This window comes from Perognathus longimembris, chromosome 7 (assembly GCF_023159225.1).
Source record: "Perognathus longimembris pacificus isolate PPM17 chromosome 7, ASM2315922v1, whole genome shotgun sequence".
NCBI classification, from domain to species: Eukaryota; Metazoa; Chordata; class Mammalia; order Rodentia; family Heteromyidae; genus Perognathus; species Perognathus longimembris.
In genome coordinates, this window is record NC_063167.1 from 39,805,569 (window position 1) to 39,832,732 (window position 27,164).

Sequence of the window (27,164 nt, forward strand, 5' to 3'; positions counted from 1 at the left end):
ATTGGGGGCAGCACCTTGCATCGGCCTCTCCTGGTAGAGCCCTCAATGAGAACACAGCAGTTGTCTTCTCTGAGAACCCGAGACTCCTAGGGTGTGGTCCAGCTGAGGAGTCAAAATTGGCATCATTTCCTTCTACTAAGGCCGCCAGTAACATACCACCACCACATGAAGTGCCTCTCCTTCCCCATTCTGGACCCACAGATAGCAACAACTTGTGTTTCCCTGCAAAAATGGCCTGCTCTGCCTCTGCCTGTAGCTGTGACCCTTGTCATTCACAGATGAGGACTAGGAAATCCTCTCTTTGCATGAAATCCCACTCCAATGCAAACTATTTTCTGCCACCAGATTGCCTTCAGCCCGCCAGTTTCCCAGTTCATTATAACCACCGGACTCTGACATACAGTCTGGGCTCAGCAGGAGCCTCTCCATAGTAAGTTACTTCATGACCAGACTTCCCACCCACCAGTGTCTGCCTTCCAAATCAAAAGCAAGTATCAGACAGAGTAAAATGTGTAATATAAATTTATTCCTTGACATTTTCCTCATTGAAGATTAAAATGCATCAATATTTCATGAAAAATAAAAGCCTACTAGAATTTAGTAATACCTGTAAGATACATGATTTGACCCTGAATATCTATTTTTTTTTCATTTCAAGCATCATTTTTTTAAAAAGCAACATAAAAATGATAATAACCGCTGTATTCTCCACATATCTCAAGTCACATAAATTTTAACTCAGCTTCCAGTTTTTTTCTGCACCATGTATGTTAATGGTATCTGTTCCTGCTTTTGAGTGGGGACTGGTTCCACTTTCTGTTTCTTCATGGTGGTATCTGGCTCTTCTTTCTCTGGTTCTTCAAGGAAATGCTTCATGGTGAGCTTGAACAATAACCGAGGGTCAGGTCCAGAAAGGGGCGGGCAATTACAGACCTCTCTAATCTTCAAAGCCTATAAAAAAAGAGTACAATGCAATTCCCAACTGGCTCTATCCAAAAGGAATCAAATGTGGCAAAACATTCTGCATTTTCAGAATAAAAGTTAATCTTAAATTACAACCATAAATACCCTGATGGCAAAGAGTTGCTTTTCATGATTTGCTCAAGTAATATATGAAAACAATAGCAATTACATCTGCAATAACCACCCAAATGTTCTGCTGGAGAGAGAGAGAGAAAGAGAGAGAGAGAGAGCACGCAGCACAATATCCTGTTGAATTTCAGCTGAGCGGAAGAATGACTACTCATAGAAGTAGAATATACATGTTGGATATACTATAAAGAATGAATTCAAAGTAAAAGATTTTAAAAAAAGACCCACCCAACTATGACCTTCTGCGGTAATATCTGGAAAAGGAAACAAATCAAGATCATGACAATTTTTACTCCAGGAAAGATAAAATGCTGCAGGAAAGGGGAAGCAATCAGAGTGCACTATGTGATTCATCTGCAACTATCATTTACAATTTAAAGTACCCAGTCTTTACTACCCATATTGGAAAAAGGAAAGATTGGGGTGGTTGTATGTGCATGGACAACAAGTGACAGTGATTAAGAGGTAGCTTATCTCTGATCCTCTGAGTAAGAGAAGACTTAAACCTTAAAAGTTAGGAAATGGTAAAGCTACCTAGACATATGGAGAGGTAAAAAAAATATTGCAACAAAGTTAGAAATAGTTACCACTTTAACTGACACTGAGGCAGGGGCTGCAGCTCTAAGTAGTTAACTACTCTTAGTGGGAACATTCATAACTTTGAGATATTAAAATTAAGGCATTTTTAAGCAATTTTTTAGATTTATTAAAGGAAGCTATTTAAAGGGAAATACTATACTTCTGACTTGTGAGGAATCATGTGTCCTAAGGCAAGTAAGCGAGCACTAGTCCAGACACCCAGACGGTGGCCTGGTGGGAAAACTCCCTTCAGCCTCACATGCAACCAGGGACAAATCAGAAAGGGATCTTCTAGGGGAAGGAGACAGTGTACAAACCTGGGCTATGAGCACTTCTGATGAAAGGAGCAAAAGCATTACTTAACCTAAATGTATTTGGTAACAGGGCTTTGTCTTATTTCCCTTTGTGGCTCATGATACAACAGATTTAAAATGTTCATTACCTTGAATAAGAATTAGTAAATTAACACTGAGATAAGCAGCAACTCAAATTCTTAAAGGATGACTTCTGAGTGTAAAAGAAGATGCTATGGAGACATACCAAGACATCAGGCTTCATAAGGCAAGGCATCCTTGGCAAAACAAACAAACAAACAAACTTAAGACATATAGTCTCTCATGCTGAACCAAGTGCCTAAGCCCCAACCTAAACATGTGACTAACCACGTGGCTGATCCATGTGACTAAGCCCCAAATCAGCATCAGGAAAAGGGTATAGAGTTTAGCAGGCAGCAACCAAATCAGTTGGGTTTATCCTTGAGTGGAACAAAGCAGCAGAGAGAGATCAAGGTTGCCTATTATCTTTGCATGCTCAATAAATACTCTTCTCCTGAACTCGCTCATTTGGTCTTTTGATATGCAGCAAATCTTTTGACCATCACACTGAGTAAGGGAATAGGTACACATCAGTCAGAGTAGTGGCCTCAGCCCTTTTATAAATTACTTCATATTCTTCTATCACTTACTATATGACTTGACAACCCCCCATAGAGAAAGATCTTAGCAAAGAGTAAGAATAAGTGATAATTGTGTAAAAAGGACTGATCTGTTTTTACAGAAAGGTTTCTCTTGTTTTAAAAGACTTGGCATTGAACATAAAGCCTCACACTTGCAAGCACTCTATCATTTCAGCATGTACTGAGGCCTTTTGTTTGTATTTTGGTTTGAGACAGGTTCTCTAACTTTGCCCAGGATAACCTTGAGCTGTGATCCTCCTGCCTCTGCCTCTTGAGTAGCAAGTGATAACAGACATGCATTACTACACCAGGCTCTACCAAAAAGATGTTACCAACATTTATTATCATTAAAACTTATAACCATACCTGAGTTTATTCAAAATCAGGACATGATCTCATAATTTTTATCTAAATAGCTGCATAACTTCAAACTTCATAATCCTTAGATACCATCAGATTAATTTTACATGAAGGAACTAAACCCCAGAGAAGCTGACTGACAGGCAAAGAATGAAAGCTGTCTTGGAGAGTATCACACCTTTTACTGGACAAATTTTGCAAGTTTTCAAGATATCTTTCAGTAGATGTGTTACATCCAGACAGTAGAATATTATCCATCTTTAGGAAGATGATGACAAGACACATGGAAGAAATTTAAATGCATATTACTAAGAAGTATCTGAGAAAGCATAAAGACAACAAAGATCAGTGAATGCCAGGTGTGGAAGAAGAGTGGGAAAAGAAACAAAATTAAGGCAATGAAACTGTTCTAAGGATACAACTAAAGTAGATACATGTGGTTAGGCATTTATAAAAACCTACAGAATTCCCAACAGTGCATCCTAATGTAAACTGCAGACTTCAGATGATAATGACAGGTCAGTGCGGGCTCCAATGCAATAAATGTATTCCTTTGATATAAATGGAAGGCACTATATGAAGTCAGGTGTTTATGGGAAATCTCTTTACCTTCTCAATTTTGCTGTGAACCTCAAACTATTTGAGAAAAGATGTCTATTATTGAAGAAAATGACTTGGAATTTAAAAAGCTAGGGTTAGATCTTATTTTCACTTTTAATGTCTTTTTCCAACATGCTTTTTATGGTAATGCATAAAAGTTTTGCATGTGATACATTTCTTGGATATTTTTATTTTACTGACTTCATGCACTTTCAAAATGCTTCAGCAATGTTTCCTTAATGGCTAGAACAACCACACATTCTTCATAAGGGTTCTCTTCAGGTGCAAACTCCTTCCTTCTTCTATGAAGCTATATCTTGTTATAGACTACTATGTATTTTCATCACATAATCTGTTTTGATTTAGTAAAATTTTATCCGATATCTTGATACAATATTTTCTGCTTTTATTACTCTCTATTGCATATTTGTTTTATTACATTCCATGGTGCCAATGTCTTTTTCTTTTCATAAATTCAAATATATCATATTAGATATACCTTCATTCGTCATTTCTTCAAAAGTGAGCAAGATTTTCTCAATGTATAGCTAGAATATGCTTTTCCATTTCCCTTGCTTTTTTTTCTCTGCTTAATTCTATGCACTGCATGTAAAAGGCACTTAATAAATGCATTCTGAATGTTAAGCAAACATTTATAGAACACTGGCTATGAATAAGTCATTATGATAAATGCCATAGGGAAACTGCCTGAAGAATTTACAGTCTATGAGAAAGCAGGAAGGGAATCTTAAAGCAACAATATATGGTCCTGAGAATTCCAAGGAAGATCTGATGCCATACAATTTAGCCTAAAGTCCAACAAGACACTGACTGTTCATCTTGTGCCTTGCACTGTGCCATATATTTTAGGTACATTGTCTAGACTGATGTTATGATGTGAACCATTTTTAAAATACTGGGTGTGTAATAGTTATTACTAAAGCATCTTATAAGGAAGGAAGGTGAGGACAGAAATAAGGATGGTAGAACCCTACCTACACAAACACACAAGTACAAAAACAACACCTAAGAAAAACCGCTATACTGATTCTACTTAGGGAGAAAACCAAAGGTTAGATTTTCTTTCTCAAAGTTAGCTAGCGATGTTAGAATGAAAAACAAGACTCCTAAGACTACTATTTTTATACTACTACATCCTATGAAAATCTTTTTCCCATAGCTAACTGTAATTTCCTACAAGCTAATGTTCTCTAGGAGAGTGGAAGTGCTATCCAATTCTACTGCCAACTCTTCTATTTTCAGCCACAATTATATTGCTTATTTTTCCTATTATTACACACTAAGCAGTCACTTAAATATTCACTGGGCATCTCAGAAACTCACAGCCATTAAGGACAGAGGACAAGAACTGTACATTCTGGGGTAGAAGACAGACAATAAACAGTAAACAAGATCATTTTAGTTAAGCACATGAAGAGACTGAATAATGCATTGTGTCAGAAAATGAAGAATGGCTACATGGAAAAAAGCTATTTCATATGAAAAGATCAGAGAAAACCTCTCCAAGGAGGTGACATTTGTGTGGAGAACTGAAGGAAGGATTGTTTGGGCAAAGTAATCAGGGAGTGCAGTGGCTGTCAAAAGGAGGAAAGAAGCTTTCCTTGGCTAAAATCAAGGAAATCTTGGGGAGAGAGAGACAGATGATAAGGTTGGAGAAGTCAACAGTGGTCAAATTATGTGATGTAAATACTGGATGAAATGAGAAAGCACTAAAGGCAAGAATATTACAGTAAGAAAATTACTCTGGGAGGTAGGTATTGGTGGCTCACAGCTATAATACTAGCTACTTAGGAGGCTGAGATCTCAGAATTGTGGGTCAAAGCAAGCCTGGGCAGGAAAGTCTGTGAGACTCTCATCTCCAACTAACCCGCAGAAAACCAGACGTGGAGCTGTGACACAAAGTGGTAAAAAACAAGCCTCAAGCATAAGAGCTCAGGAACAGCCCAGGCCCTGAGTTTAAGCCCCATGGCCAACTAAAAAAGGAAAAAAAGATCACTCTGTTTATGTACTAAAAACAGTGCTTGAGAACAGTGAATGAGACTAAACTAGGAGATAGCTTCAGAAACTAGAAGACAGATGCTAGAGACCTGCTCTAGGTAGTTAGTGGTCATCATGGAGGACACAGATTCCAAATGCATCAGAGTGGAAGTCAAAGATGCTCTCATGGGTAGGATTAAGGAAGTAAGGAAAGAGAGGGGTGAAATACTGGTCCAAAGTTTCCTCATATGACATAGTAGTTTTTCTTTCATGATGTCATATATGAATCTGAGGCAATTTACTTGCCCATAGTAAATAATTATTGTAATGCAGCATGGTATTGTTCACTGACTAAACAACCTCAAACTACAAATTCTTTCAAAGTTTTGTCTAACAAATTGTCAAAATAAAATTATTTAATATTCACCAAATGACATAAAATGAATCACTTTATAGCATTTCTTTATGTATTTTGAGGCTACAATTGATTAGTTGCTGGATAATTACTTTTTGGACTTGTGAAAAAAATTCTCCAAGTAAATTCCCATGAGAGCTAGATACTCTTTTCTTTACTAATTTGTTAAGACTTCTAGTTTCTAATGTTTCTTAACTTGATTTATTTACACTGTCACTCTGGTTTCCAAAGTTAAGCAAAGTAGGTTCATTCTGGTTTACTGTAATTTCAACTGCAAACTGCAAATACTCTGGTAACTTACAAACATACATGCACATGCATGCACACACACATGCACACACACACACATGCACACACAAGCATGCACACAGATGCAGTAACAAAATATTTTTATTTTGACATGAGTTATTAACATCATCTAACTAAAATAATATTTTCCAAAATATTATGGTTCCATAGTACATTATTTTGTTTTTGCTAGTCATGGGCCTTGGACTCAGGGGCCGAGCACTGTCCCTGGCTTCTTTTTGCTCAAGGCTAGCACTCTACCTCTTGAGCCACAGTGCTACTTCTGGCTTTTTCTGTTTATGTGGTACTGAGGAATCTAACCCAGGGCTTCATGCATACTAGGTTAAGCACTATACCACTAGGGCACATTCCCAGCCCCATAGTACATTATTTTATCTCTTTCCTTGATCCCATTTGCATTTTATTCCTTGTCTAACTGGTCTAATGCATGTCATTTTAACTAAGTTTTTCAAAGAATACGCTCGTCATTTTGCTTATTTCGGCTTCATTTCATTAATTGTATTTTCTTGATTTGATGTGGTTTTTTAGTTCTCTGTTTCTCTTTTTTTTTCTTATTAGTTAATATAAATACATTTTTCTTTGAATATAGGTTTGGCACCAACCCATGAAAATATTAACTAAATCATTATCATATTTATTGAAAGTAAAGCATACTTATTCTTTGTAAATTTCTTTCTAATTTGTACATTTAAATTTGTATGTAGCTATCATCTTGTATCTTTCATTTCTTAATGTTAATGTATTGCCTAGACTATTTGGCCACTCTTTACACACACACACACACACACACACACACACACACACACACATTTGGCACTCTTTACTTCTCCAGGTTACAAAACCAAGGATTTTACAATGCACTTTGAATATATACTTCTTCATAGCATTTATTTTCTTATGTCGGTCAAATCTTATTTTTCATACTACTTGAATGAATTTTCCTTACTGTTCTTCCATACTGTAATAAAGAAGAATCCTATAATTACATATGAACAAATGACAGTCTAATCCAGTCCCTAGCTATCAGTGCTCTGCCAGGCACTGCGCTGATACACTGCTCCCAGTGTCACTCATTCAGGACCTCCTATCTTAAAAGAAAGGAAAGTTGGTTTGGCATGGACTCTATGGTTTCCCTCATAGGTAATAATTAGTACAGGATTAGGCTAATCATAGCAGAAGATCACAATAGCCCAGTAGCTATGCCCTTATGAACACATAAGACGATGCTAAGTATGGTATTGGTATAAAAACAGATCAGAAGACCAATGGATTAGAATTGAAGATCCAGAAATAAAACCACACTCTTACAGCCAGCTGATATTCGACAAAGGAGCTAAAGACATACAATGGAATAAACATAGCCTCTTCAACTACTGGTGCTGGGAGAACTGGGCAGCCATATGCAGAAAACTCAAAGTAGATCCAAGCCTATCACCATGCACCAAGATCAACTCAAAATGGATCAAGGACCTCAGTATCAGACCTGAATCCTTGAAACTACTGAAGGACAGAGTAGGAAAGACGCTAGAACTTATAGGCACAGGAAGGAACTTCCTGAATAGAGTCCCAGGGGCACAACAAATAGGGGAAAGACTCGACAAATGGGACTACTACAAATTAAAAAGTTTCTGCACAGCTAAGGACATAGCCACCAAAATAGAAAGGCAGCCAACGATGTGGGAAAGGATATTTACCAGCACAGCAACAGAGAAAGGCCTGATATCTGTCATCTACAGAGAACTCAAAAAACTAAGCCCCTCAAAGCCCAATAAACCTATTAGGAAATGGGCAAAGGAGCTAAAGAGAGACTTCACAAGAGAAGATATAAAAATGGCAAAGAAACACAAGAGGAAATGCTCAACATCCCTGCTAGTAAAGGAAATGCAAATAAAAACAACCCTGAGATACCACCTCACCCCAGTTAGAATGGCCTATACTCTGAACTCAGGCAACAACAAATGCTGGAGGGGGTGCGGGGAAAGAGGAACCCTTCTCCATTGTTGGTGGGAGTGCAAATTAGTACAACCACTTTGGAGAACAGTATGGAGGTTTCTCAAAAAGCTCAATATAGACCTACCCTATGACCCAGCCATACCACTCCTAGGCATCTATCCTAAACAGCAAAACCCAAGATATCAAAAAGACATTTGTACTTCCATGTTTATCGCGGCACAATTCACAATAGCCAAAATATGGAAACAACCCAGATGCCCCTCCACAGACGAATGGATCCAAAAAATATGGTACTTATACACAATGGAATACTATACATAGTGATTAGGAATGGTGAAATATTGTTATTCGCAGGGAAATGGTCAGAACTCGAACAAATAATGTTGAGCGAGACAAGCCTAGAACACAGAAAACAAAGGGGCATGATCTCCCTGATATATGACTGTTAACAAAGGGAGACGGAGAGACAGTAGAGACCAAGTCTGGGAAACCAAAAACTGCTTGTCAAATAGTATTCCCCACAGGATTGGGGCAGCGACCCAACAGTATTTAACTAAAACCAAACAATTACTCAACATATAAAGGTCAAAAATTGACCTCTCAGGGGAATACAATAGCTCAAAAGCTAGGTATGTACGTTCATATAAGACTACTGTCGACATATGGTCTAATATCGACATTACATTTAAAGCCCTAGGCGAACTTTCTTGGGCGTGGCCACATGGCTACCGTATATGTTCTTGATACATTGTATATTGTATATATGTCTACCTGACCTAGAGAAGGGATAGAAAAACAGGGCGTAAGATATCACAATAAATGTACACACTGCCCTACTATGTAACTGTACCCTTTTTGCACAACATTAATAAATAAATTTTAAAAAAATTAAAAAAATTTAAAAAAATGATGCTAAGTGAAATGAACTCCATTTTATGGAAACAAGTGTTATATCACTGTTGTAATCATTTTCAACATGCCATTTGAAACCGTAGCTTTGTTTGTTGATGATCCTCTTCTATCCCCCTTCCTGTTGTTGTCCCCACACTATCACTGTTATCTCATCTGAGTACCCTGGATACTGTATATACGTGTATTAGAACTAGGGAAGGGAAAGGGAATATCAAAATCAAGAGACAAAGGATAAAAAGACAAATGACTCCAAAAACAATACTTAAAAAGCCATCTGGTGTAAACCAACTGAACAACTCAAGTAGGGGAGAGGGAAAAATGGGGAGGTGGAGGGAAGAGGGGGGGGAAATTAGTAGGTAACAAGTTGAACAAAAAGTGTATTCACGGGCTGGGGATATAGCCTAGTGGCAAGAGTGCCTGCCTCGGATACACGAGGCCCTAGGTTCGATTCCCCAGCACCACATATACAGAAAACGGCCAGAAGCGGCTCTGTGGCTCAAGTGGCAGAGTGCTAGCCTTGAGCGGGAAGAAGCCAGGGACAGTGCTCAGGCCCTGAGTCCAAGGCCCAGGACTGGCCAAAAAAAAAAAAAAAAGTGTATTCACTGCCTTACGTATGAAACTGTAATCCCTCTGTACATCACTTTGACAATAAATAAATAATTATTTTAAAAAAAGAAAAATTGGTTTGGCTAGATTATGAACCAAAGTGTGCTAGCTTCATTGTTTCTTGTTTCTTTCCTCTTCAACTTCTTTATTTCCTCAAAATCTGAAAAAGCAATATGCAGCATCATTCTTTGCAATCAAGATTAAAAACTTCATAAATTACTAATTTAAATGCGTGCATTTTGCAGTCCCAGTTGTCTCATGCACTTATCACACACTGGGATCCAAAAAACATCTTGAGAAAGGCTATCTACCCTGGAAATGTGATGTTGATATCATGGTTAAATAAATGAAAACATGAAAGAGGAATGAATGTATTTGTCTTCCTTGCTATTATGTGCAGCTTCAAGTTCCTGGTCTTTTAATTGTTTTCTTTTTTGGACATTTCTTGGTTCGAGTGTTTTAATTCAGTTGTGCTATTTCTGTCTTCCACATCAATGAGTCTTTGCTCTAGGGCATCCAGGATTTTTACAGCTTCCACTAAAAGTTTTACAACTTCTCTGCTGTATTCACAACTTTGGGAACTTTCAAAGATAACTGTATCTTACATTTGTGGTCATTCCTCGTGCCTGCCACTTTCCAGATGATTAAGTCAGGCCTCTGCTGACAACTCCAGAGGCACTGCATTTGTAGTTCTTGCCATGAGTGCCACCAAAGCCATCCTTACTAATACACTGCCATTTTCTTGAAATGGATGTGAGATTTGAGATTTGGTTTTGCTCTTTATCATTTTCTCCTCTCTTTATAATTTTCTTACCTCACCAGGAGACAATGAACATTTTATAGTCTTTCTCTTTCACTGTTATTGTTGGATTTTATTTACATGAAGCCCTTATATTGTTGTTTGTGAAGGACATTCAAATGTTCAATAAATCTTTTTAAATAAAATTACTTTCATCAGTCATCTTTTTCAACTTTCTTTCTTGTACACTTACTATTATACTGATTTCTTAAAAGTCTCTCTTACATATCTCTTAGATTTACTCTAGAATAGGAGCAAAAGGGATTCAACATCTGTTATTTAATTAGGATTGATCTGGATGGCCTAAGATTGTTCTTCATTGTTTTACATACATTCTGCCTCAAGACACACACTGTGATACATTTGAGATAATAGAACAAAGCCAAGCCTTAATCAAAGGAGAAAAAAACTCAAGTTCTTGGAAAAATGGATAATTTCTGGGTGCAAATTCTATCCCACAATCACTTGCTGAACATAAGAGTGAAAAACCATCTTTACAACAGAAGGAAGGGTCAGATTGGTACCATCTATGCCCACTGGTGGCTTTGACATCACTGAATATAGAGGAGACGAACAGTTAAAAAGACTTATAAGACAAGCAATATAAAGCAGAGTTTTAATACCTAGAAAATGTAACTACCAAAACTGAATACTGTTTATAGGTATATAGAAAAGGCAGATGATAACACAAGGAAGAAAATACATGAATCTAGAATCCACAACATGGGAATTGATTTACTCAGTAAGTCAATGACATGTTTATAGATAAAACAAAAGGGATCAGGTTATTTTAGTCATGTCAAGGAAACATAGAGACCTAAGGACAAAATGCATTGTATGGATCCTAAGTGTCCTAATTTGAACAAATCACTTGTGAAAGTACATTTTCTGACAGAGAAATCTACATGTAACAAGGTATTTCATTTTAAGGAATCACTGTAAATTTACTCAGGTAAATATTCTTCAACAGCCCAGCTCCAGTTTATGAGCACTACCCCCAAGGTGCAGTAAGACTCAAGAGAGGAAGACAGGCCACGATTGCAGACAGCAGTGTTTGTGAGGGTGAGTTACTGAACAAAGTGTGTGCTCCTCGGCAGCACAAGACCAGTTGGAATCCCAGAGTTCTGCTTAGGACAAAAATGACTTTGTCCCAGCTAGAATTTATCTCATTTACCTTAAGCCCATATCAGTTAAGTGTATAACTGGGGCCAGTAGCCCATTTTAAGGCTCTACAATGCACTCTAATGGTTTTGTGCATTTATAGAAACAGTCATCGCAGTTTTGACTCAAGTCCATTCTAGCCATGTTAAACTCAATCAGTTCAGTAGGATAATGGTATGGTTATGGTATAAAATGAAACTACTTTCTGAAATCTCTATCATAGCTGATGGTAAAGGAGTTCAAGAAATGTCTCCTGAAAATGACATTCTGGTTTGCTGATTACTTTGAACTGAAGGCACTTGGAGACCAGTGGAACAAAGACAAAACTTTCTCCAATCTCCCTTTATCTGCACAGACAGATGGAACTAACTTGTCCTCATGAATCTCTTCTTGGATATCTTATCAGGAGACTAGACCATGACCAAATAATCACCTTCAACTTTTAATCCAGAGATGTCTTCTCTACAGAACAGAACAACTCTTATTCACCATACATTTCCTCCCCATCATAACTTGTGTCCTCATCATTTCTGAAGATGTATTCCTTTCTGTCACTCAGAATGAACCCCAATCATGTAATTCTTTTTTTCTAAAAAATTACTTATTTATTGTCAAAGTGATGTACAGAGGGGTTACAGTTTCATACGTAAGGCAGTGGGTACCTCCTCCCTCATTTCCTCCCCTCCCCTCTCTCCCTTTACCTCTCCCCCCATAAGTTGTTCAGTTGGTTTACACCAAATGGTTTTGTAAGTATTGCTTTTGGAGTTGTTTGTCTTTTTATCCGTTGTCCCTCAATTTTAATTCTTTTTTGAGTCTCATTCTGTGAGACGTGTGTGTGTGTGTGTGTGTGTGTGTGTGTGTGTGTGCGCGTGTGTGTTATCTGGTTTTCTCCTGCCAGTCTGTTTTATGCTAGCAGCCTACCTAAGGAACCGAGGAGGGTAGGGGGTGGCCACTCGAGTCCAGGACACGTCACCCTAAAATATAACCACCAGTGACCAGAATATGGCACACCAAATACTCCTCTTCAGTATAATAGCTATTTGGAGATGATAATTTTGGGAAACAATACATATATGTGAAGTTCTAAAAAAAAACAAAAACACAGTAAGTAGCCTTTTGGTAGAGAAATTCACGTCTATGAAGGAAGTCTTCTCTGCTGGAGGAAAAGCAGGAAAAGGCAGTGACCTGACCTCCAGAACAAACCTTACTCCTGTTTGCTGTGCTCCTCCAGAACCTCCCAGAACCAACCGTCCCTACATCCTCTAACTTTTCAGCTGGAGATAGTATTTAAAAACTCCATGCAGACCTTCTTTCTGGGAATGTCTTAAGTATATATGACATATACCTGTTGAAAACTTCTGTTTATTTTTTCATCTTTTGTTACAGAAAACCGTTTGTCAATAACTACTAAGGGCAGAGGGGAAAATTAATTTCTCTTTTTATAAAGAAATTAGGAACAAAATGCCCTGAGGCTTGTGATTTGCACTGAAATACATCTGAGCAGAAAAAAAAAAGAACAGATAAACGAAGCACAGGATGGAGGTTGATACTATCTGATATGAACAAGGAAAATATGGGTGTTTGTTAAATTGTTTAAGTTATTATCATTATATTTTTATAAAAATCCTAATCAAAAGTCAAATAAAAAGTTTTGAAAGAAAATCTTTTCTTTCCTCGTCTCCAATCTCTATAGTCCATTTTTGCATTCTTCAATTTGACCCTTAGGATTATATCTACATTTTTAGTTTTACTGACTCCTGGGAGTTTTAAATGTTTCTCCTAAAAAATAAAAGCAGTCCCTTTACTACTGTTAGGGGCTAGGAAGGTACTTCTAGGACAATCACTGATGCTCACAGAGACAGGGATCTCCCTACCTGCTGCAAGTAGTAAACCTTTCTTCACTCTGATCTCCTAGCTGTGCTAATTGGCTTTGCTTTTAACAACGGGTGAACTCGGTGCCTTCAGCTAAACTACTGCCTCTATTTCCAATCATCTCCCTTAATTTCTGAAAACAAGCCTATGCTTTTATAAGCCAAGGAGTTCAGAATCAGCACACAGAAATATGGCAAAGATAATTATTACACATCTACTTAATAATAAAACATGTTTAATAGTCTCACAGGATGATATGATGCTATCTTTTCCTTGAAAGAAAGATGAAGGGAAACTAAAGCAGAAACAGAAATGGGCAGAAAAGATCATTAGGAACTCTATTAAGTACACTGTGTATCTTAGTTATCACTAACTTTCATTGTCTTTGAGCTATTTTTCAATTTGTAAGTTGTAAAACAGTAATAATAATGTAAATGATAGTTGTTCATCCAAAGGAACTATACCTGGTATAATATGGCTGATTACAGCCCCACGGATAAAATGCTTTTCATCTATTTGTAGTCCTTATTGCCATTTACCTACTGATAAAAGTCAAAATGGATGCAGAATGGTTTTTTTTTAAGCAGTGAAAGAGAACAAGACTTTTTCCTGAACTTTGAGGCAGGACAGATAGGTGAGGAAACAGGGAACTGTATCCTTTTTGACAAATATCAAGAGCCAGACTCAGCCAGGCACCAATAATTCACACCAGTAATCTTAGCTACTCAAGAGGCTAAATTCTGAGGAACACAGTTTGAAGCCAGCCTGAGCAGGAAATAACAAAAGACTATTATCTCCAATTAAGGACCCCGAAAAGCTAGAAGTGGAGCTGTGGTAGAGCACTAGTCCTGACCTAGCTCAGGGACAGCACCCAAAAGTTAAACTCAATAAGTAAATTAAAAGACCGGTAATCTCTCCTTATACTATCTCACACTATACCTCCCCTCTCTTTCAATGTTAAATTACAAGACTGAGAGACATAGAATGGGTTAAGTCTCCCTTCTCCTTTAAAACTGTAAAAAAAAAAATCTGAGAACCCTTCACAAATGAGTAGAAATACAAAAGAATACAAGGAGTACTTGCAGAAGAAAATACTGAAGTTTACCTGGGTTTTGGGTAAGCCTCGCTCATCTTACCCACCCAAAACAATTGTCCAAGGATTGGGAGTTGCAAGAGGCCAAGACCAATATACATACTATAGCTCATAAAATATAAAAGCTAATTAGAAAGAATCATTTTGAGCATTTAACTCTCAGTTCCTTTGCAGGAAACAGGAAGTGTTTCTCTGTCTTTCCTATTTCTCCTTACTTTAACCCTGTGATACTATAAGAAATCCTTGCTAAAACTTTCCATCCTCCAATGACAATGACCTCACAGTGAGAGCCACATCTGCTGCAGGGAGCAATTTTGAAGACTCTACATTTCCTTACAAGGTTTGAGAAAGATGAGGTAACCTGTCCTATCTCTTGACCTAGTCACTCCCATGGACTTACAAAGTCTCTGACCATCCTCTTTTGGTGTCAGTTCCCCAAAGCTGGTGGTTTGGGTAAAAGCCCAAGATTGTTTCCCACTAGTGGAACACCGGTTCAATCTAACTGAACCTGAGTTTTCAGTTTGCAAATCTATTCTGAACTTTAAATACAACTGCCTTTGGACTTATTCCAACTTTAGTTATGATTTCTTGTTTCATACTATAGTTCTTGAATTCTCCTTTGCATGGGTTGCTCTAATATGCTTTGCTTCATTAATCAATGAGTTGAACAAAATCTCAGATGTATTCATTTTTATGGTATAAATCATGATTTCAAATATTTATCCTTTAACTTATTTCTTTGTAAAACCTACAATTTAAATTGGAGTCTGACTGATTTTTGAAGTGATCTAAAGTTAATAAATTTAAATAACTAAAATGAAAATTAAATAAGTATAAAACATTAAAATCATCATCCTCTGCATGATAAAATAATCAGAGAAGTGGTGGTGGTAGTGGGGCAGGTGTGTGGTGGTGTTTTTAAAACAGGATCTCACTGTGTAGCCCAGACTAGCCTCAAACTTAAAATTATCTTGCCTCTGCCTCTCAAATGCTAGGATTACAGGCCAGTGCCACCCTACCTAAATAGTTTTTAAATGAACACACTTCCTAGTCAACCACTCCTGACATAAGAAATCACGTCATTTGAACAATATTGGAAGAACCTGCGGGGCACTAAACTAAGTGAAAAAAAAAGCCAGTTACAAAAAGAAAAATATTGAATGGTTTCAAGTGTACATTTTAAAATGTGGAATGCACAGAAGTGGAAAGAGCCAGGTGCTGGTGGCTTACGCCTGTAATCCTAGCTACTCAGGAGGCTGAGATCCTCAGATCTTAGGTTTGAAGTCAGCCTGGTAGGAAAGTCTTTGAGACTCTTACCTCCAACTAACTACAAAAAAATCCACAAGTAGAGCTGTGGCTCAAGTGGTAAGAGTGCTAGCCTTGAGCAAAAAGCTCAGGGACAGTGCCCAGGCCTTGAGTTCAAAACCAGGGACCAGAAAAAAAAAAGAAGTTAAAAGAAAGGTGGCATCCAGGGGTTGAGGCCAGAGGAGTTAAGGATGGGGAGATACCAGTCAACGTAGACAAAGTTTCAGTGAGGAGGAATAAGTTCTGAAGAGCTGCTGTACAGAATGGGACCACAGTTAACAGAATACACACCTGAGAGCTGCCAGAGTGTAGCTCAGAGTTGTCACTCCCATATACAAATAAGTACATGAGGATCTGTTCATTAACTTGATCTGACTATTCCATCATTGTGTTGAACTCATGAAAATAAACAAGTTTTTAAAGATTTAGATAAACAATAAGGGCTGGGAATGTGGCCTAGTGGCAAAGTGCTCACCTCGTATACATGAAGCCCTGGGTTCGATTTCTCAGCACCACATATACAAAAAAAAAAAAAAAAAGCCAGAAGTGGCGCTGTGGCTCAAGAGGTAGAGTGCTAGTCTTGAGCAAAAAGAAGCCAGGGACAGTGCTCAGGCCCTGAGTCCAAGCCCCAGGACTGGCAGCAAAAAAAAAAAAAAAAAAAAAAAAAAAAGCCAAAACAAATAGATAAACAATAAACACACATATTCTCTTCTTTCTAAAGATCACTGGCTATATTTATTCCCAGGAACGACCCAAGGATTTAAGAAGCAATTGCTGACAAACAGTATGATTCTTTATGTTCTATACACCAAGAAAAACAGGAATTAGTTGTAAGGTACATATGATAATAACTAAGTTTAATAACAAAGAAAAAAAATGAGTGTAAGAGAAGGAGGCTTTGTGATTAGATTAAAAGCTTCCTTTGAAAACAAAAAGCAAGACAGTTGGGGGGGGTGGATAAATCACCTCCAGCTTTTTGACATGTTTTTCTGAAAATATTGGGTTTTTTTCCTTCCCTTCCCCCAAAAGCAATTTTTTCTAATAGCCCATTCATTTCAGTCTCAAGTAGATACACATCACATGCACCATAATGTTTTTTTTAAGGTTTTAGACAATGTTACTGTCAGGCTCCCTGGCTTTCTATGATTCAGAGGCCAATTCAATTACAGCAGCTGCTATGATATTTGCCTTTCCTCAATACTCCCCACGTCAGACAAAATGAAATTCTGTAAGGTGAACAGGGTATGTTTGTGTACATTGGCCAACAATGACATTTCACAGTAATGTTAAACACATTTTCTGCTCATGAGAGGTATAATATTAATAATTTATTCATTCACTTTGCCCAATTATAAGTGCATAGGAATGGTTTTCACATGAGTTCAAGGCCCTAGCTTCTTGAAAGTTTAAAAAATTTAAAATAAAATGAGATTAAAATGAATGTATTTATAGCCTGCTACTGAGTGATTCTGAAACCTAAAATCAGACTGTAGTAGGTCAGAGCATCAAGATTTAAAATAATATAGCTTATAAATTACACTGGAATTTTAAAAACATTTACAAATAAGTGCGATTCACTAGATCTAAAATATGACTGGACATGATAACCTACGCAGGACTCTAGGCATGAACACACAAACTATCAGACTACAGGAGGATACCCTGAGGGGAGGGAACCAAAGCGTAACTTCCCTGAACATTTAAAATACTGTTTGCCAAAACAATTTCCAGGAAATGGAAACATGGGGGTTTTGTTGCTCTTGTTTGGTGGTGGTGGTGGTAGTGGTGGTGGAGATTGTGTTTGTTTTGGCTTTTGAGATTTTTTTTAGAGGGAAGCGGGGGCAGACAAGGAGGGGAGGCAGAGTGAACAAATGCAATCAGGCTACTGAGTATACACTGTGTGGAAAATGAACTATGTAACTTGTGGGAAGGGATGGAAGGGGTAACTGGGAGAAAGCGAAGGGGTCACATTATCCATAAAAAGAAATGTGCTTATGAAATGGTAATCCTTTTGTACAATACCTCAATAACAGTAAAATTATACTTTAAAAAAGGATGGACTATCAAAAACTAAAAACAATTCAAGTCATGATTATTATAACATAATTCTAGACAACAACTCCAAGTCAACTGCTTTTCCTGTGTGTGTCCTACCATTGCCATACTCTTCACCTCTGAAGAGGGATGGCAGAGAGAGACTTGCTGAGAGAAGTAGAGACGAACACCTCAACTAGATACTTGGGGTTGAAAATAAATCTGTGAAGTCAACTTTCTTTACTCTCACCTATTCATATTTTATAAAAACCCTTATTGAGAAAACTTAAATAAAGTATTTCTTTGAAGGAAAAATTGTGATATACATAAATTTAAAGTCGCAACAGTGTAACTATAATTTTAAAACTGCCATACTATTAAACATCAACAGGTTGATACAACATCTGTTCTTCAATTTTTCACCCCAGTTGTTATGGTAACCAAAATATGTGGGATGTGTTTCCTAAATTTAACACAGTATTTCAAGTAAATAAAATTATAACATATCAGCTTATTAACAGCAAATAATATTATTACTACAAACCTGTACTTATCCTCTTTAAATGCTAGTGGATTGCAGCATTATATTTAACCAGACACTCTCACATGCTTTATCTCATAATTCACATAGTGAGAGTACTTTTTTTCTAATTTAGGGGTATTATCTTGATTTCAAAACAAAACAAGAAAAGAACTGGTCCATTTTCTGAACAATACACTATGACAAAGCACTATAAAATGATACAACTACACTGTTCTGCAGGGTCTACAGATCCCATTCTTCCATGAAGCAAGGCCTGCCACGAGGCCTGCTGAAACCCTCCATCAGCATTCCATGTCTGTGCAAAAGCAAGAGTCCTCACAGGGCCTAGCTCCTCTGACTAACCCATGTGAAGCCATTCTGCAAACACCACTCATCTCTGCTCACACATTACCTGTCTGTTAAACCACAAATGCATATTTTGAAGCCTTAGCCCCCTATGTGAACACATTTGGAGATGGAAATTAAAGAAGGTAATTAAGGTTAATGAGGTCATTAAGGTGGGATCTTGGCCTAGTGGGATTGGTGCCCTAATAAGAGACACCAGAGAACCCCTTCCCCCCACCTTTCCTATTTAAAATAAGCTCTATGAGGGCATATCTTCATCTATTTGGCTGTAACACCTGCAACAGGGCACAAACAAGTAACTGATAACATTGTTGAATACATAAAATATAAGTTCAAAATTTCTTAAAATGCTGACATACTATGATAACTAATAATACATTTTTGCAATATTAAAGAAATCAAGAAAGATTATAGTGACATATTCAGTTAATTAAAAAGTTACAGCTACCAAAATTTGTGTGTTCATCACAGAACCTTGATTTCTTCTCCTATGAATCAGATCCACAATAGATGCTGACCTTCTCTTACCAAATAAATGTGGAAACACTAGTTTTGGCATTAGTTATTCTGTCCTATATCTTGCTCTCTACGCAACTCCAGGTCAGTTTGTTCAGATAGTTCAATTTTAATTCTTTAGCCATCATATCTTTTGAGTGACTGAAACCATTATTTCTGGCCAGGCTTCTCCATGCTCTACTACTATTTTATAGAGGAGATAAGGGTGGGCAGGAGGGTTTGAACGCAGGGCCTTGCAAGTGCTTCTACCACTTGGACCAAACCTCCAGCCCTTGTTTCTACGATTGTCCAGGACAATCCTCCTACCTGTGGCCTCTTAAGTAGTTGTGATGACAGGCCAGACCCAGAATATTAACATAAAGGTCATACTAACTTTTTGTCCAGTCTGTCCTTGAACCAACTCCTCCTGACCTCAGCCTCCTGAGTAATGGAGATTACAGATGTGAGCCACCATATCTGGCCTACAAGTACTGTCAAGACATATGTCACTTAAGCCATGTTTGAGAGTCCAAAACATCAAATGGACAGGCGCCTCTATGGTTAACACTGTACTTATTTATCTAGGAAAAAAATACCCTCTATAAAACTTTAAAATGTAGTCTTGTAGCACACAGAACTCATATAACTCCATATACAGCCAGAGGAATTGCTTTGCTTCATTATAGAAATTAGAACTATGATAAAAGGGAATTCCAATCTTTGAGTTATGACCGTGTTTTCTAATTAACAACACACCCTTGCACTAAACAACCAGTTTCACTTCAATCACTGACTTAATCCCAATATTGTAGTAGAATTTTATTGCTTTCAAATTGAATTTAATCACTTGGGGGGATGGATATAAGGAATGTATCTAAGGTTTTCAAATTAAATTTCTGAACTGGGATAGTTTATTTTTAGAAGAAAAATACCTCTGACGTTTTTCTTCATCATTGGCTCTCAAGTAACATTTGTTTCTCTAATGATTTTTCTCCATATTCACTAATCAACTCATTCTTTTTTGTTTTTTGGTTTTGTTTTTTTGGTTTTTGGTTTTTTTTTGGCCAGTCCTAGGCCGTGAACTCAGGGCCTGAGCACTGTCCCTGGCTTCTTTTTGCTCAAGGCTAGCACTCTGCCACTTGAGCCACAGCGCCACTTCTGGCCATTTTCTGTGTATGTGGTGCTGAGGAATCGAACCCAGGGCCTCATGTATACGAGGCAAGCACTCTTGCCACTAGGCCATATTCCCAGCCCAACCCATTCTTTTTGTGGGGGTGTTTCAGTACTGAGGCACGATGCACTGAGGTTCTCCAGGGGGAAAGGCATTTCTATTATTTATGAAGCTTTCAGTCCTTGGTCTTATGTGATAGTAGCCCAAAATGTGTGTTAAGAAGTCACGTTTGATTGTCCCGAATACTCAGAAAAGGCACAAAGTATGCTGGAATTACCAACAAATCCTATCATCACTTCTTTCAAAATAAACTCAGAATCTAACTGCTCCTAACCTCCTCTTCTGTTTCTACGTGTCTTGTTCTAACCACCATCATCTCTTACGTCTTCTTTCATTAACCTCCTACATGGACTCTTGTCCATTACAGTCCACTGCCCACATTGTGATCACTACAGAGTACAAGACCCATCATCACACCTCCATTTAAAATGCTGTACTGACCTGAAGTAAACGCCAAGTCCTGACGGTACCTGAAATGATCTTCCATGGCCTGGTCCCTCTGCACCTCCTCTTGGACTGATTTCTCCCCTCACCCCCACCTCTCTTGCTCCATTCAGCCCATGTCTTCCTTGCTACTTCTGAGTATAATATGCCCTCATTTCATGTCCTTTGCATTAACTGTTTCTCCAGCCCGAAAGTCTCTTCTATAAATACCCATAGGGCTGCTCCCTATTTCCTTACAGATTCTGTTCAATGCGGCCTTCCTTGACAGTACAACATGAAACAACACCCCTTTTCTGTCGCCTACCTTCCACCTATTTTATTTTTCCCAGCATGCTTACTGATACTTGGCATACTATGTGTTATCTGTATACATTATTTAACTGGGATGCTAGCTCCGGGAAAACAAAGGTTGTTCCATTTTTATTCGTTCCCTAGCAATAGAGCACAGGATGATAGATTAGCAATTAATATCAATAAATATTGATCAATTGGATGAATAACTAAATCTTGTGCTTGTTTTTTACCCAGAACTCAATGAAGATTCTTCAGCCTTACAACCATATATTTCTACTATATTTCTACTTTTTTCTACCACTATATTTCTACTTTTCTTATAAGAATCACACCCCTTGTATGAATCATTTCGGACTTATCTTAACACTCATACCAATATCAAGAAACACATCCTATTTCTCTTTGTTCCTATTAACAAGGACTCAGTATTTGTTGAGGCAAATTTGAAGTTATACTGGATACACCTGAATCCGCTGTGCTGTCCTTGAGCAAGTAACGCAGCACCAATTCTACAATCACTAACTAACTAGCAAATTTAGTGCAAATGAAACTGAAGGAGTGTGGTACCTGGCCAACTTATGTCTAATATCCATTTTGTACTAATGTGGAAGCCACAGAAAATGTTTTGAATGATGTAACAAATCAACAGACTTTCAGAGAATAATGAAAACTACCTGGCAGAAAGCTTGGTCCATTAACTCCATGTAAAAATAGGCACACGTCACTTGACATGACAAGTTTTTTTTCTAAAACAATTGAATCAATCCAAAACTTCTATACAATTCATTAAGTAGTATTTCAAACAAAAAAACTTTCATCTACCAAAGAAAAATTAAATTATGATCAAAGTATTGAAAAACTATGCCTAAAGTTTCAAACTTTTATCAAATCAATTAAAACTCAGATACTGAAGGGTTAAGGCTTTATCACTGAGAAAAAGTCAAGCATATAGCAATTTACTCCCCAAGATTTGGAGAAAGCAAATCTTTACAACCCATTCCTTTGAAAATTGATATCCCATAAATATGGTAACTAAAACAGTTGATATGCTAGAACTCTTTTTTACTGTGCAAAAGTAGCAGCAGCATTAACAATAAAACATCTGATAAATGAAGTTCCTGCCTTATATAGTGCTGCTCACCTGTGGGATAAGTCTATCCAAATGTTCAGCTCTATTTCCATGAGAAGGGTGTGTGGATAACCATTCTGGCAGTTTGGGGTGACCATGGAGGCTTTCTGCAAACTCCATCTGCTGCCAAAACACCGAACTGGCTCTTACATCCACACAAGCCTGAAATCAACATTAACAAAAGCACAAAATGAGCTTAGTTACAAAGGTATGTTTAAAAATCTACCATAGCCAGATAGGCATGGTGGCACATACCTATAAACTCAGGAGGCTGAGACAGGAGGATTGTGAATTCAAGGCCAGCCAGAACTACATAGCAAGACCCTGTAAAAGAAAAAGAAAGAGGCAGGTGGTGCTAGCCCATGCCTAAAGTCCTAGCTACTCAAGAAGCTAAGTTCTGAGGATCCTGATTTGAAGTCAGTCAGAGCAGGAAAGTCTACAAGACTTGTACCTTTAATTAAAACTCTTATCTGGAAAAAAAATAAGCCAGAAAAATTAAGTGGTAACTCAAGTGGTAGAGGGATAGCCTTCAGCATAAAAGCTCAGGGACAGTAAGTACACAGATCTTGAGTTCAAGTACCTGGACTAGCACACATACACACACAAACAAAAAAGAAGGAAGGAAGAAGAGAGGGGAAGAGAGGAAGGGGATGAAGAAAGAGGGAAGGAGAAGGAAAAAAGAGAAGAAAATGGAGTGGAGAAAAAGTGAAGGAAAGAGGAAGGGAGGAAGGAAGGAAAAGGGGAGGGAGGGAGGAAAAAGAAGAAAAACATAGTGAGATACAGGAGGTGCAGAAATCATCAATCAAATTTGACTCAAGGAGGAGCATGCCATGACATAATCGCTCTCAATACGCAAAGATAAAGAATTTCAACAGAAGCAAGAGGTAAGAGACAAAGGAGTCTCAATACAGCTTCAGGTAGATTTCAACACAACTACTGGTAGATTTCTCAACAGAAACCCTCTCCAAGAGAGAGTGAGATGGTTGTATATTTAAAGTAATGAAGGGAAAATCCTGTCAATCAATAACTTTATCCAGCAATGCTGCCTTTCAGAATAAAATTTTTCTAAGACTAACATAAACAAAGGGAGTTCATTAACACTAGACTTACTTGTCTTACAGGAATTTTTTAAGGGAGCTCTTTAAACTGAAAGGAAAATCTGATAATAAGCTGCAACAAAGAAAAGACAAACTTCAGTGATATAAGTAAAACTAAGCTATATTTACAATACTGTAGAATTTTAATGATGGTGTATAATCATCCTTACTGAAAGGGTTAAAAGACACAACTATTCATTATAATTATAGCTAAAATAAATTGCCATGGGATTCCTTTGGTAAAATGAATAAACTCTAACCAAGAACTTCAAATGGGGGAGGGATAAGAGTGTAATAAAAAAATTAAGTGATTATCAGCTTGAAATATATTATTAAAAGCATAAGCCTCATGTCAACCGTAAAGCTAATATCTCTAGTACAAGCATAAAACAAAAATAGGATGGAAAGCACACAACTACAGAAAACTATAAAACCACAAAGGATATAGTAAGAGAGAAAGAAAGAAATTCACAAAACAACTAACAAAATAGAATAAGTCCTTACTTATCTGTAAGTTCCTTATACATAAATGGATTTAAATGTTCAAAAAGAGAAAGCACTGGGTAGATTATATAAATATAAAAACAACACTCAATTATACACTGCTAACAAGAGCCTGATTTATTTTCAAATTAATTTATTAAGTACTGATTATTTATTAGAACCAGCAAGAACATTTAGACATACTATTGCAATACAGTGCATAAACATTATCAAAACTGAAATAAGGTCCAACCAGACTTCATGTAAAGAATCTGACCTGACTTTTAAGGACTCACACAGAAAGTGAAGAGTTAGGAAAAAATTATTCAGCAAAAATAGAAACCAAAAGAGAGCACGGGAGCTATACTTTCATCAGGAAAAATATACTTCAAGTCAAAAAGTATAAAAAGAGACAATGAGGAGATACAGTGAAAAAGAGATTAAATAATCAAGACGATATAATTATAAATGTGCTTGTATCCAACATCAGAACCCCTAAATACATAAAGGAAACATTAAAGGACCTAAAGGGAGCGATAATGGAATACAGCAATAGAGGGGGCACTTCGATACCTCACATTTTCAACAATGAACAGATCATCCAGACTGAAGATTAATAAGAAAACACTGAGCCTGAAAAACACCTTAGATCAAATGGAGCTAACAAGCACCCACAGCAACAAAATATACATTATTCCCAGGACATATGATGATGTCACCAGGCTAGATCAAATGGTAGAATACAAAACAAAACTCTGTAAATGTAAGAACATTAAAATTATATCAAGCATTTTTTCTAACCAGATCAATGTAAGTCTGGATCAGTCATAGAAAGTCTCCCCTCAAGGGGATAAGTTCTAGCAAAGTCTTAAAGGACTAAAACCAATCTTTTGCAAACATTTCCAAACAAACAAACAAACATATATATGTATATATACATTTTATATATACATATATATATATCAAAGAGAAGGGAATATATCCAAATATCTTTCATATGGTCAACATTATTCTGCTAGCAAAACCAGATGCTGTTAAAAGGAAATTAAGCCAGGCATCAGAAAGCTCATGCCTGTAATCCCAGCTACTCAGAAGGCTGAAATGGGAGGCTCAGTTCTGAGGAGGGTGAGAGCTTAGGATCACAGTGCAAAGCCAGCCTGGGCAAGAAAGTATGCAGGACTCTCATCTCCAATTAACCATCAAAAAGCTGGACGTGGAGCTGTGGCTTGAGTGGTAGGGTGCTAGCCATGAGTAAAAAAAAAAAAAAAATACCCCCAAGGATAGCACCTAGGCCCTGAGTTCATGCCTCATGACCAACACAAAGAAAGTATATACATATATATATACATACATATACATATATGTATAAATATAGTGTGTGTGTGTGTGTGATTCCAGTGTCAGAGTGCTAATCTAGCAAGCACAGGGCCCTAATTTCAAACTCCCATACCACTGAAAACAAACAAACAAATAAAAAGCAACACAGAAGGGAAAGTGGAAACATTATATTGTAGTTTACTTAATTTTAAAGTGTTTTACCCAAGTTTATTGATTTCCAGCATGTTGGCTTATCAATCAATACAATAAATTAAATTTTAAGTAAATTTTCATGTATATTCTTTAGGTAAATCTTTCTCACAAAAAATACTAAAAATTAAAATCACAGCACTTAGAAAGTAAATAAATATTCGTTTATAGGTCATAAAATTAGATTCTAAGTAAGACTTAAGGTTTAACTTGTTTAAACAAGATGATTTAACAGGGTGATTTCCTCATTTGTTGTTTTTCCTACTTAAATGGCTAAGCCAAAGACAGGAACTCCAATAAAATACAAAGATAGTTCACTGTGATGAAAGCTCAGAATACTTTCTGGAAAAAGAAGAGTAGAAGGTCTTGCTATTAACTAGGTACATTACTAGATGAATGGATTGATTCACTTCTGTGGCCTCTGGTTTACCAGTAAAAGGAGAAAGTACCTTAAATCAGCTCCCATTTTCCTTCCTGCTCAAAAAGCATGTGATTCTACAATCTACTATTTTACATAAAGCTGAGAATTTGAGTTTTTTCTTATTTCTTATTTCTGTGGTGAAAGTAGATTTTGTTTGTTACTCAATTTGCTCACTAGATGGTGCTCTAGGCATAGTTATATCAGGTTATTTGAAGAAAGCAGCAGTGTTTCCCAGAAGGAATATTGTAAGTTCTGGCATCCGGACAATTCCTCCCCATAAGAGCATTCCAAGCCACATTAGAGTATTTTTCAAACCTATATCCCACCCACTAAACAAAGTAATCTGTCCACAATCACCGTCACAATAAAAAAAAAATCATGCATACTGTTCTCCTTTTCACATATAAATGACAAATTCTCAAAAATGAATGTCTTACTTACTTCCAAAATGACTTACTTCTGAAATGACTGTAAAGTATCCAAATTTCCTTACAGTAACAAATGAATATGCACAGCCACCAAAGTAGTGAACAATATTCTTTTGGTCAGGTGTAACTAGACACCACAGTCCTACTACTAACTATATTAATAAAATTGTCATGGTTCTCATAATTAAGAGATCTTGAAAATAAAAAATTAAAAGATTGATAAACATATATAATCATGTAAAATATACTCGTTCATAGCAAACAGCAGAGCAGAAGAAGAAAGAATCTTCGGAAGGGTGAAAGAGTCCTGATAGGTAACTTCACTTGAGGGAATTTTCCATGATTTGTTTGGCCCTGGGCCTTGGACGCTCATGAATCCAGGGAAACAGCACATGACTGGCAGGCCTACCTCTCAGGAACAGTTCCCACTGACCATGCTCACATGACTGATATAAAATCAGAATTCCAACTTACTCATTTACAGAGATAACTACATAAAGTGTACACCACATTCTCTCTCTTTTAGGAATGTGCCAACGAAAGCTTTGCTCTAACCAGTTTGCTTAGTGAGGAGAGAATTAGAAAAAGTAGAATTAAGTTACATGACTTGAATAGTAAATGACAAGAACTCTAGAGAATCTGATGGGAGGTGCTCAGAATACCAGATTTAATCCATGAAGCCC

General features: G+C 37.2%; 1 protein-coding gene across 4 annotated transcripts in view; it reads right to left on the reverse strand.

The window, feature by feature from the left end:
* Positions 1 to 504: 504 nt before the first annotated feature.
* Positions 505 to 27,164, reverse strand: part of Oma1 (OMA1 zinc metallopeptidase) — a 50,123-nt gene continuing 23,463 nt past the window's right edge. For 3 of the 4 annotated variants that reach the window (XM_048351416.1, XM_048351415.1, XM_048351418.1), the window contains exons 8-9: positions 22,538 to 22,687; positions 505 to 951 (exon numbers count right to left, since the gene is read on the reverse strand). In XM_048351416.1, the coding sequence (XP_048207373.1) occupies positions 739 to 951; positions 22,538 to 22,687 (363 nt within the window). In that variant the 3' untranslated portion in view covers positions 505 to 738. Of the gene's footprint in view, positions 952 to 22,537; positions 22,688 to 22,780; positions 22,797 to 27,164 lie in introns of all 4 variants that reach the window. The other variant, XM_048351419.1, reaches the window with a different exon arrangement.